The following is a 13,060-nucleotide window of genomic DNA, read 5'->3' on the forward strand; positions in this document are numbered from 1 at the left end:
AACATTTTGACAGATTTTTGAGCGCCGTGTGTAAAGTTTTGGTGTTGTTTACTGGCATCCTCTTGCAGTTTACACGTACTGTATCTCTTATGTGTGACTGCCATCTCCTGGTCACACTTATCATTACTCCATGTACACAATAAAATTGCTTCGAGGTTGGTAAGCACAAGCAGAATTATGATGTACATTAGGCATATCGGGTTATAAGGGGCCGTGTCGATTTTTAAGAAGATTTAAAGATTTTAAGTGCGCCTTATAGTTCAAAATTAGGGTATGTTGTTCAGGTTAAAATTGTACCTGATCTTGCAAGAAGCAAAGCAAGGTATCCATCATAAAATATAGTAATGATAAAAAGATTCCTATTGGACTAGCGTAATAAGAACTATTATATTTATATCTATTCACTGTCTTCCTGTGGCCTTCCGAGGGCAGCCATATTTGCCAATTGCGATGTGGCCCTCAATCAAAACGAGTTTCACGCCCCAGTTATACAAACCCCGTTTCCATATGAGTTGGGAAATTGTGTTAGATGTAAATATAAACAGAATACAATGATTTGCAAATCCTTTTCAAGCCATATTCAGTTGAATATGCTACAAAGACAACATATTTCATGTTTAAACTCATAAACATTTTTTTTTTTTTAAATCATTAAGTTTAGAATTTGATGAAAGCAACACGTGACAAAGAAGTTGGGAAAGGTGGCAATAAATACTGATAAAGTTGAGGAATGTTCATCAAACACTTATTGTGCATGCTAATTGGGAACAGATAGGTGCCATGATTGGCTATAAAAACAGCAGACATGGTGTCATCCGGACCAAAGGGGAAGCGAACCATCCAGACTGTTATCGACACAAAGTGTAAAAGCCAGCATGTGTGATGGTATGGGGGTGCATTAGTGCCCAAGGCATGGGTAACTTACACATCTGTGAAGGCACCATTAATGCTGAAAGGTACATACAGCTTTTGGAACAACATATGCTGCCATCTAAGCGCCGTTTTTTTCATGGACGCCCCTGCTTATTTCAGCAAGACAATGCCAAGTCACTTGTTACAACAGCGTGGCTTCGTAAAAAAAGAGTGCGGGTACTTTCCTGGCCCGCCTGCAGTCCAGACATGTCTCCCATGGAAAATGTGTGGCGCATTATGAAGCGTAAAATAGGACAGCGGAGACCCCGGACTGTTGAAGGACTGAAGCTCTACATAAAACAAGAATGGTAAAGAATTCCACTTTCAAAGCTTCAACAATTAGTTTCCTCAGTTCCCAAACGTTTATTGAGTGTTGTTAAAAGAAAAGGTGATGTAACACAGTGGTGAACATGCCCTTTCCCAACTACTTTGGCACGTGTTGCAGCCATGAAATTCTAAGTTAATTATTTACATAAAAAAAATAAAGTTTATGAGTTTGAACCTCAAATATCTTGTCTTTGTAGTGCATTCAAATAGTAAAATGGTAAATGGTTGTACTTGTATAGCACTTTTCTAGCCCTTTTTAAGGAACTCAAAGCCCTTTGACAGTATTTCCACATTTACCCATTCACACACACAATCACACACAGATGGCAAGAGCTGCCATGCTAGGCGCTCACCAGGACCCATCAGGAGCAAGGGTGAAATGTCTTGCTCAAGGACACAATGGACGTGACTAGGATGGTAGAAGGTGGGGATTGAACCAGTAACCCTCAGCCACTCTACCAACTTCGCCACTCCGTTCCCATTCAACTGCATATGGGTCGAAAAGGATTTGCAAATCATTGTATTCTGTTTATATTTACATCTAACACAATTTCCCAACTCATACGGAAGCGGGGTTAGTAGATGATAGAACATCAATACAGATGATGACCGGGAGATATCGCTTGCTGTTGTTACATTTCCTTTCAATACCACACGGTTGTCAAATGAATGCAAATGTGTGCCTGCTGTGTGTGTTCTCAGAGTGACGGTGACAGCAGCTTGTAACATGGACTTCAGCCGCTTCCCTCTGGACTCTCAGACTTGTTCACTGGAGTTAGAAAGCTGTGAGTTGAATTTGAATCATCTATTGGTCCCTACCGCCATCCTTCCAGTCCGCTGATCCTGCTCAGACTAGTGAGGAGGTGAGGCTGACTTGGGGAAGGAGACAGTAGCAGGGTGTCTGCACATACACTGTGCGTCTTCAATTACCGTATTTCCTTGAATTGCCGCCGGGTATATAGTATGCACCTGCCTACAATTACTGCCGGGTCAAACTCCTTTCGCAAAATATTATTTTCTTTAGCGCATGTCTAGAATTTCCGCCGGGTCAAACTCGGTTCACCAAATAATTAGCATATGCCTGGAATTTCCGCCGGGTCAAACTCGTCACGTCACGAGTGACACTTCACCTGTCATCACTTTCAAAATGGAGGAGGCTGATTTCAATCATTTAAAATCGCTTAAAGGGAAGAAGATTAAGAGCTATTCAGTAGGATTTAAGGTCCAAGCTATTGAATATGCTAAAAAGAACAGTAAGCAGCTAGGTTGTATTAATATACCGTAGCTGCGTGTGTCAAATATGAGTCATTAAATGACTCCCGCCTCCTGGTGGTAGAGGGCGCTAGTGATCCTTCTTGCGACTACTCGGCTGCAGAAGAAGTGACAACAAGCAGCAAGAGTGAGCAGCGTGTGTTTATTTTTTCCTCTCGCTTGCACTTTTAACATGGAGGATTACATATCTAAAATAAAACAGTTTTCTAAACTGGACTTTCAATCGTAATAAAGGAAGATCTCCATCGAGACAGAGAGACTTAAAACTGAAGAAAGATAAGGAAGACTTCTATAAACAAGTTATCGATGCTTTTGGTCAGAAGGAGCTGCGCATGGACTTCATTAAGACCATAATAACGTTTTTTTTATGAAATGTGCTTTTCATGATGGTATCCTTACATCACACTCAAATTTATAAGCGCAGGCCTAAATTTAGTGAGAAGAATGAGAAGAGGTTTTAAATGAATTAGCGCTCCGGCGGTAATTCAAGGAAATACGGTAACCAAACTGATATTATTTTGGGTATATTTTAAGTTTCTGGGCGACCGACCTACAGCACCCAATTATTTATTAATATTTTAAGAATATCAGCTGTTATTAAAAAAACAAACATGTTGTCAACCACAGTCTCTGATGTTTCTGGCATCCATTCTTCCTGCAAACGCAGCGTGAGGACATGTCTTGTGTTTCACAGACGCATACACCGATGAAGACCTGATGCTATACTGGAAAAGTGGTGACGAGTCACTGAGTACCGATGATCGCATTTCCTTGTCACAGTTCCTCATCCAGAAGTTCCACACCACATCTCGCTTGGCCTTCTACAGCAGCACAGGTAGCTCACCAATGTCACAAGCAAAAACCGCATTACATAAAAACAGCGTTACTAGGGCTGGGCAATAAAATGGACGTATTTTCCGGACCATAGGGCGCACCGCCGATGAATGCTCTAGTTTCAATCTTTTTTCATATACTGTATAAGGCACACCGGATTGTAAGGAGCATTAAAGGGGTCTTTTTTTTTTTTTCGTGATTTGAAAACACTTCCTTGTGGTCTACATAACATGTAATGCTACTTCTTTGCTCAAAATGTTGCATAAATGATGTTTTACTCATCATCTTCAACTCACTTTCTGACAGTCGCTTCAGGAAGCACCGTTTTGTGGGCGCTGTTATTTACGTGCCTCCACTTGGACAGCATCATCTTTGTTGTAGCGGGGTAGCGTGCAAGGACAGGAGTGGGAGAAGTGTCAAAAAATGGCACTAACTGTCTTAATGACATTCACACTTTACTTAAATCAATAACGGAGCAGCATCTCCGCATCCGCAAACAACCTGCTCAGTGGCCTAGTGGTTAGCGTGTCCGCCCTGATATGGGTATGTCATGAGTTCAAACCCCGGCCAAGTCATACCAAGGCTTGGAATTGGGGGTGAAATCACCAAAAATTATTCCCGGGCGTGGCCACTGCTGATGTTTACTGCTCCCCTTACCTCCCATGGGGTGATCTAGTGTGATGTATCAAATGCGAATAATTAATCAAATGAGAATAATTTCACCACACCTCCTGTGTGTGTGTGACGATCATTGGTGCTTTAACTATAACAAAAAACGCTGGAAATGTGTCCCGTGAAAAACCATCCGACTGGAACTCTCCAATAAGTAAAGTTCCTTGGGTGAATAATGTAAAGTCACTACACCGGTATGTTTTAGCACTTTCATGGTGAGTTTACTGACAGATATAAGTAAGAACTTTACACTACTTTATATTAGAAATGGCAACAGTGGAGGATGAATGTCACATAACAAGAAGATAGAGAAAATTAAGAAGCTCATCAGCTACAGTGTCGGAAGTGCACAATTTTTTTAGCATTTATGCAGATCCCAAATACAGATCAGCAGGTACGCGAAGGTAAGAAAAGTTGTTTTGCATAATATTGCCAAACAAGACGGCAGATAATATGTCTTACCTTGTACACACAGCATAATAATACTCCTATGTTGAAGCACATCAAGCGGTGTGGCTTCATAGCTTACCAAAGTCCTACTAAAACATTTTGATAGATTTTTGAGCGCCGTGTGTTATGTTCTATATTTTCAATGGAATATATAAAATGCAGGTGTGATTTACTTGAGTCATATTGCCATCATCTTGAAGTCTACGAGTATCTCTTATGTTTGACTGCCATCTACTGGTCACACTAATCATTACACCAAAAAAAATTGCTTCGAGGTCAGTAAGCAAAACCAGAATTATTTCGTATGTTAGGCGCACCGGGTTATAAGGCGCACTGTCGAGTTTTGAGGGAAAAAAGTATTTTTAAGTCTGGAAAATACGGTTTATCAATATATATTACGATAGACACCTAATTGATCTCAACAAAAAATATATTTTGAATTTTTGTTCTTGATTGAAAAAGAAGGGAAGTTGCGAGGCAAGGTTGGTTGCCTGAGCAAAGGCACTCGCGTTCTGCCTTAATAACTGAGGGATTATAATCGGAGGAAGGTTACATTTGAAATGAAAATGTTTACATTTAATAAATTTTTCTCATGGTCCCTATTTTCCATAAGTCACAAAAAATATCAACCATAATATCATCTGATATAAAAAACTTATATCGTGATACAGTTTACAGCCGAATCGCTTACCCCTTGGCATTAATAATGTTGTTAGTTTTTCTAGTAACTATTTATCTACAAACCCCGTTTCCATATGAGTTGGGAAATTGTGTTAGATGTAAATATAAACAGAATACAATGATTTGCAAATCTTTTTCAAGCCATATTCAGTTGAATATGCTACAAAGACAACATATTTGATGTTCAAACTCATAATTAACTTAAGAATTTGATGCCAGCAACATGTGAAAAAGAAGTTGAGAAAGGTGGCAATAAATACTGATAAGGTTGAGGAATGCTCATCAAACACTTATTTGGAACATCCCACAGGTGTGCAGGCTAATTGGGAACAGGTGGGTGCCATGATTGGCTATAAAAACAGCTTCCCAAAAAATGCTCAGTCTTTCACAAGAAAGGATGGGGCGAGGTACACCCCTTTGTCCACAACTGCGTGAGCAAATAGTCAAACAGTTTAAGAACAACCTTTCTCAAAGTGACATTGCAAGAAATTTAGGGATTTCAACATCTACGCTCCATAATATCATCAAAAGGTTCAGAGAATCTGGAGAAATCACTCCACGTAAGCGGCATGGCCGGAAACCAACATTGAATGACCGTGACCTTCCATCCCTCCACTGTATCAAAAACCGACATCAATCTCTAAAGGATATCACCACATAGGCTCAGGAACACTTCAGAAAACCACTGTCCCTAAATACAGTTGGTCGCTACATCTGTAAGTGCAAGTTAAAGCTCTACTATGCAAAGCGAAAGCCATTTATCAACAACATCCAGAAACGCCGCCGGCTTCTCTGGGCCTGAGATCATCTAAGATGGACTGATGCAAAGTGGAAAAGTGTTCTGTGGTCTGACGAGTCCACATTTCAAATTGTTTTTGGAAATATTCGACATTGTGTCATCCGGACCAAAGGGGAAGCGAACCATTCAGACTGTTATCGACGCAAAGTGTAAAAGCCAGCATGTGTGATGGTATGGGGGTGCATTAGTGCCCAAAGCATGGGTAACTTACACATCTGTGAAGGCACCATTAATGCTGAAAGGTACATACAGGTTTTGGAACAACATGTGCTGCCATCTAAGCGCCGTCTTTTTCATGGACGCCCCTGCTTATTTCAGCAAGACAATGCCAAGCCACATTCATCACGTGTTACAATAGCGTGGCTTCGTAAAAAAAAGAGTGCGGGTACTTTTCTGGCCCGCCCGCAGTCCAGACCCATCTCCCATCGAAAATGCGTGGGTGCCACACAATTTAAAATACGACACTGGAGACTGTTGAAGGACCGAAGCTCTACATAAAACAAGAATGGGAAAGAATTCCACTTTCAAAGCTTCAACTATTAGTTTCCTCAGTTCCCAAACGTTTGTTGAGTGTTGTTAAAAGAAAAGGTGATGTAACACAGTGGTGAACATGCCCTTTCCCAACTACTTTGGCACGTGTTGCAGCCATGAAATTCTAAGTTAATTATTATTTGCAAAAACAATTCAAGTTTATGAGTTTGAACATGAAATATGTTGTCTTTGTAGCATATTCAACTGAATATGGCTTGAAAAGGATTTGCAAATCATTTTATTCTGTTTATATTTACATCTAACACAATTTCCCAACTCATATGGAAACGGGGTTTGTAATTAATTACCTTTCTGTACATTACAACGCCATTACCCATACATTTGCTGTGCAGTAATGTTGTGTGCTACTTTTCACGCGAACAGGACAGCTTTGGAATCCCAGCGAGACTTCTGGAAATAGCTCTTTACCAGTGCGAGCGGCAACCACCGCACACACACACACACACACACACGCACACACACACATGCGCACACACACACACAAACACACACACACAAACACACACACACGCACACACACACACACACACAAACACACACACACGCGTCTGCACACGCTACTAATACTGCGGGGGATAACCAACATTCAATAAAGTGACAATCATCAACAATATGAATCTCACAATTAGGGATGGGTACCGTTCACATTTTAACATCCTGGTACCAAACCCTGGTACTTGGGAATCCATACCAGTACTCAACAGTGCCAATTTTCGGTACTTTTGCGTGTGTTAATAAATATTGCTTGTTTTTAATAATAAAATTGCATTTTAATTACTACATTTAAAAATGAACTGATTACGGTTGTAGTGTGGTGTTTAGTTTTTTTGTAACGCCCTAAAAAGTGTTAATAATGTAAGAATTGTACTTACAGTATTATGCAGCAGCTGTCTGATTTTAACCGGCATCTTAGTTGTAGTTTTCATAAAAAATGTGTATGTGTTAAAATCACCATGTAAAATGGCAGCAGCATTTCAATATTACAGTAAATATTAGCATTTTTGGGGGAAAACCGTAGCTTTACTTCATTTACGTTGGAGTGTTTTCCAGTCAATTTCTTTGTTGGTGTTGAAAATTGGAACATTAGCTCGAGGTAGTTTGACTGAGTGTTATGTTTAACCAGAGGGAGATGATGGCAGACTAACACCAGGTGGCAGTAGTGTACAGAGATTTAATATATATATATTAACCACAAATCTATAATAATCAAACAATAGAAAACAAACTAAGGGAATGGAATGTGAACTATAGATTCAAAAGTCTACGTGGTGTGAGGTTATTGTGCATGTTAACTGAAGTGTGTGTTACCAACGTGTTGACGAGAGCGAAGGAACGTCCTGGGGAACAAGCAGGTGATCCGGGATACAAGCAGGGTCCGTGGGGCTGAGAGGGGCGTCAAGAGATCCGAGTCCAAAGTGGGGGGTCGAGGATCGAGGGAGGAAGTCAAAGTCCAGAGGGAGAAGAGAGACGCACAGCTCTCTTTCCAGGCAACAGGGGGCACTGTGGAGGAGACACAAGGAAACACACTGAGAACATGGAGAGGGAGAATCACAGGATCGCATAACGCAGGATTACAGCTTACTGAAGGTCAGTAGAGAACTAAGTTCCCGCCAGGATCGCTGGGTCCACTGGTCTCTTAAGCAGCTCATCGTCATCAGTCACAGGTGTGTACTGCGGGGGCGTGTCTGGAATGCGCTGTCAGCGGGTCCTCAGGTTGGACCTGCAGCGGAGGGAGACGCAGACTACGCATGTCCCACAACACCCAGTCAGTTCTCAGTCCTGCTACTAAGTGCTAAAGTGCAAGAAGCTGGCTGAGTCAGCAACAGGGTAGAAGGTACTTTTTTCCCAACCCTAACCTAACCGTTTATTTTTTGAAGTATCTACCTGTCACGAAGTGTAGGTGACGAACCCCAAGATGCAGAGATGACAGGCTTTGGAAAATGAAAACATGGTTTTAATGTTCAGAAAACAAGGCAAGGAAAACACAAACCAGGAAACAGCAAACAGGGACAGGAGTCAGGATCCAGGGAATAGCTCTCGGCTTCCCAAAAAAAAAAGGCAGTCCACAGCAAACAATACTCCGGCACTCACTGGAGAGCAAGGCAGGTTTAAATAATGCCTCTGATTAGTGCTCAGGCGGGGTGAGCGGGTGAAGACTGGAATGTCATGTTCCATGAGTAGTTTGAACATGGACATAACCAGCAGCTCTTCCTGGTGTAGACTAGAATGTCATGTTCCATGAGTAGTTTGAACATGGACATAACCAGCAGCTCTTCCTGGTGTAGACTAGAATGTCATGTTCCATGAGTAGTTTGAACATGGACATAACCAGCAGCTCTTCCTGGTGTAGACTGGAATGTCATGTTCCATGAGTAGTTTGTACATGGACATAACCAGCAGCTCTTCCTGGTGTAGACTAGAATGTCATGTTCCATGAGTAGTTTGTACATGGACATAACCAGCAGCTCTTCCTGGTGTAGACTGGAATGTCATGTTCCATGAGTAGTTTGAACATGGACATAACCAGCAGCTCTTCCTGGTGTAGACTAGAATGTCATGTTCCATGAGTAGTTTGAACATGGACATATCCAGCAGCTCTTCCTGGTGTAGACTAGAATGTCATGTTCCATGAGTAGTTTGTACATGGACATAACCAGCAGCTCTTCCTGGTGTAGACTAGAATGTCATGTTCCATGAGTAGTTTGAACATGGACATATCCAGCAGCTCTTCCTGGTGTAGACTAGAATGTCATGTTCCATGAGTAGTTTGTACATGGACATAACCAGCAGCTCTTCCTGGTGTAGACTAGAATGTCATGTTCCATGAGTAGTTTGTACATGGACATAACCAGCAGCTCTTCCTGGTGTAGACTAGAATGTCATGTTCCATGAGTAGTTTGAACATGGACATAACCAGCAGCTCTTCCTGGTGTAGACTAGAATGTCATGTTCCATGAGTAGTTTGAACATGGACATAACCAGCAGCTCTTCCTGGTGTAGACTGGAATGTCATGTTCCATGAGTAGTTTGTACATGGACATAACCAGCAGCTCTTCCTGGTGTAGACTAGAATGTCATGTTCCATGAGTAGTTTGAACATGGACATATCCAGCAGCTCTTCCTGGTGTAGACTGGAATGTCATGTTCCATGAGTAGTTTGAACATGGACATATCCAGCAGCTCTTCCTGGTGTAGACTGGAATGTCATGTTCCATGAGTACAATCTGCTGATCTGGCTCTTCTCTCCCGTGTTGGCAGGCTGGTACAATCGTCTGTACATCAACTTCACCCTCAGACGCCACATCTTCTTCTTCCTGCTGCAGACCTACTTCCCCGCCACGCTGATGGTCATGTTGTCCTGGGTCTCCTTCTGGATCGACCGTCGGGCTGTGCCAGCCAGAGTTTCCTTGGGTGATTAAAACCTCTTTAACCCCTCAACCTCAACCTTCAGTTATCTACATCTTTCTTTAGTTGACCTTCTCTTACCTACAATACCGCTCACCTTACTTACCTATATTATTTTATTTTACCTTCACTTACCTTCTCTTGTCTACTTCTTACCTTTTTTTTCCGTCTGTTTCCTACATATTACATTATGTTACCCTATTTTACATTGGCTTACCTTCTGTTAAATAATGATCCCCTTTTTAACATTCTGGTACTTACTTTTTACTTTATTTTTCATTGCCTCACCTTCTGTTGCCTGCTTTTTACCTTCTCTTAACTACATATTATCTTATTTTACCTTCTCTTCCCTTCTTTTAGCTTTGGTTTCCTTCTGTTACCCACTTCTTACTTTCTCTTAACTTCTTTTACCTACTTCTTATCTTATTTTACCATTTGTGACCTACTTCTTACCTTCTTTTGTCCTCTGTTTCCCACCTTTTACCTTCTTTGACCTATTTCTGCCCATTCCAATCTACTGTAACTTACTTTCTACCTTCTCTTAACTTCTGTTACCTACTTATTACCTTGTTTTACCTTCTCTTACCTCCCTTGTATCTTCTTTTAACTATTTCTAACCTTATCCTGCCTTCTGTTGCCTACTTTTTACCTTCTCTTAAATTCTGTTACCTACTTTTTAACCTTCTTTTACTTACCTGTTACCTTCTCTTACCCATTTCTAACCTCTAACATTCTGTTACCTACCTTTTACCTTCTTTTACCTATTTCTAATCTTCTCATACTTTTGGTTACATACTTCTCACCTTCTCCTATCTTCTGTTACCTACTTCTTACCTGATTTTTGTATTATACAACCCTCATTGTAAAATTCCTTTATTTGCAAAGTTAATAATTGTTGTATTTTACAAAATACATATCAACTTAAAAGTTGTTTATCTTACTTCAAATGAGTTTCCTTTTTTAATACGGATGCCACTTATGTGACTGTACTCTTATATTTATATATATATTTTTTTACATACTTAATGACCACATTAAGGCCAAAATCCCACAAAAACCTAAAAACAGTGTTTTCAAAAATAAGATTATCATTATTAAAAATACATTTTTTGTCTGCGTGCTTGACTTGTTAGGAATGCTCTTTGTACCAGAGATTGTGACCCCAAAGTGCTGGAAACAGCACGCAATGTGCAGGTAAATGGGGATTTCATGTCAAAAGGTCCAAAAATCCAAGCTAGAGTGCAACAGGGAAATGCACAAAGTGATCTCAAGGAACTGTGCAAGAAAAATAACTAAATAAAGTTAACAATAAAGAAATGCAAAACAAGAAGTCAAAAAATGACACAAACAGTGAAAATTCCTTTGAACAACAAGACGCCAAACATTTGGAAAGATTCTACTATCAACAAAGAAGAGAGACAGTGGCTTAAATAGTCCTCCAACACCAGGTGAGACAATCAACCCCAATAAACCACAGGTGAGGTGGTAAGCGCTTAGAAAGAGAGTAAAGCTGGAGCAAACAGAATACAAACACTGATGCCTGCTGGGTATTTATCAAACCGCTCTTTGAATTTAGGAATGGAAAAGCCCTTGAGATGCAGCGTCTCCTTTATTTCCCAACAATATTTCTTGGTGGGCTTTCTGTCAAGAATGCTTTGTAGCAGAGGTCTTGGCCCCAAAAGCGGGAGACGGCACACAACAGGCAGGTGAATAAGTATTTCATGTGAAAACATGCAAAAAGTCCAAGGTAGAGTCACGCAACAGGGAGATGCACAAACTCTGCCAGAAGAACAACTAAAGACAGCCAACAAGAAAGAAATGCAAAACAAGAAGTCAAAAAATGCCAGAAAGCATGAAAGTTCCTCTGAAGAATAAGTCACCAAACTTTGTTAATGATGTCACAACCAACGGAAAAGAGACAATGGCTGAAATAGTCCTCCAGCACCAGGTGAGACAATCAACCCAGACCAGCCGCAGGTGAGGAGGTAAGCACTCAGAAAGAGTGTGAAAGTTACAGCAAACAGAATACAAACACAACAGGAAGTGGAACCAAAAACTACAGCAAAGAATGACCTGGCCTAACATGACTCTTCTTGTATCAAACAACAAAGTTAAATGTGGTGAAGTAATTATTGACCTTTAAAAGTCGTTTCAGTGGAACAATAAACAATGTGTCCCCTTTTTGTCTCCCTCAGTAAAGATGTACAAGGTGACTCCTTTTGCTTGCCCCGTGGACAACAAATAACACGAGGTGATGTGTGCAGGTATCACCACGGTGCTGACCATGTCCACCATCATCACGGGGGTCAACGCCTCCATGCCTCGGGTGTCCTACATCAAGGCCGTGGACATTTACCTCTGGGTCAGCTTTGTCTTTGTCTTCTTATCTGTCTTGGAATACGCTGCTGTCAACTACCTGTCCACCGTCCAGGACCGCCGGGAACGCAAAAGGAGAGAGCGGGCACGATCCCAGGTACTCCCGGAGTCCTTTTCTGGCTTCTTCAAAGATGTATTAACCAACAAAGCTCGTGGACTAGACTCCTTTTGACTCGTAACCCTTCTTTAAGTCATTTATTCACTTAGAAAAGTAGGAAGATGGATGCAAAAAACTAAACTTGGAATGGACACTAAAACTCCAGAATGGCAAGCAGCACACCTGTCTGCAGCAGCATGCAGCACACCTGTCTGCAGCAGCATGCAGCACACCTGTCTGCAGCAGCATGCAGCACACCTGTCTGCAGCAGCATGCAGCAGGGTCAGACAAGCAGCACACCTGCCTTACCTGTCTGCAGCAGGGTCAGACAAGAACAGTTATTGTTTTTATGAAGGCTTTGTGTCGGGAAAAATACAATTTAAAAAAGCCCGTTATTGATCGGCCCACTGGAAAATTTCCCAGTACTACCCATGACCAGTCTAGGTGGGGAGATGGTTGTTTGGTTGGTTGCTCTGGAGGTAGGTAGGTAGGTAGGTAAGTATGTGGGTAGATGGTTGTTGGGTTGGTAGGGAAGTAGGTAGGTATGTGGATAAATGGCTGGTTGTTAGGTATGTACATTGATATTAGGTAGGTAGGTATGGGAATAAATGATTGGGTGGTAGGTAAGTGAATAGATGGATGGTTGGTAGGTAAGTAGCTGGACAGAGGGTTGGTTGATAGGC

General features: G+C 41.3%; 1 protein-coding gene across 4 annotated transcripts in view; it reads left to right on the plus strand.

The window, feature by feature from the left end:
- LOC133548919 (gamma-aminobutyric acid receptor subunit rho-2-like) overlaps positions 1-13,060 on the plus strand; it is a 39,383-nt gene that overhangs the window by 24,653 nt on the left and 1,670 nt on the right. For 2 of the 4 annotated variants that reach the window (XR_009806000.1, XM_061893872.1), the window contains exons 5-8: positions 1,942-2,024; positions 3,206-3,346; positions 9,823-9,910; positions 12,169-12,377. Coding sequence is in view for 3 of the 4 variants with exons in the window: in XM_061893872.1 (XP_061749856.1) it covers positions 1,942-2,024; positions 3,206-3,346; positions 9,823-9,910; positions 12,169-12,377 (521 nt within the window). In the remaining variant the exon portion in view is untranslated. Of the gene's footprint in view, positions 1-1,941; positions 2,025-3,205; positions 3,347-9,757; positions 9,911-12,168; positions 12,378-13,060 lie in introns of all 4 variants that reach the window. The other 2 variants (XM_061893871.1, XM_061893870.1) reach the window with 1 other exon arrangement.

Source organism: Nerophis ophidion, linkage group LG03 (genome assembly GCF_033978795.1).
Source record: "Nerophis ophidion isolate RoL-2023_Sa linkage group LG03, RoL_Noph_v1.0, whole genome shotgun sequence".
NCBI classification, from domain to species: Eukaryota; Metazoa; Chordata; class Actinopteri; order Syngnathiformes; family Syngnathidae; genus Nerophis; species Nerophis ophidion.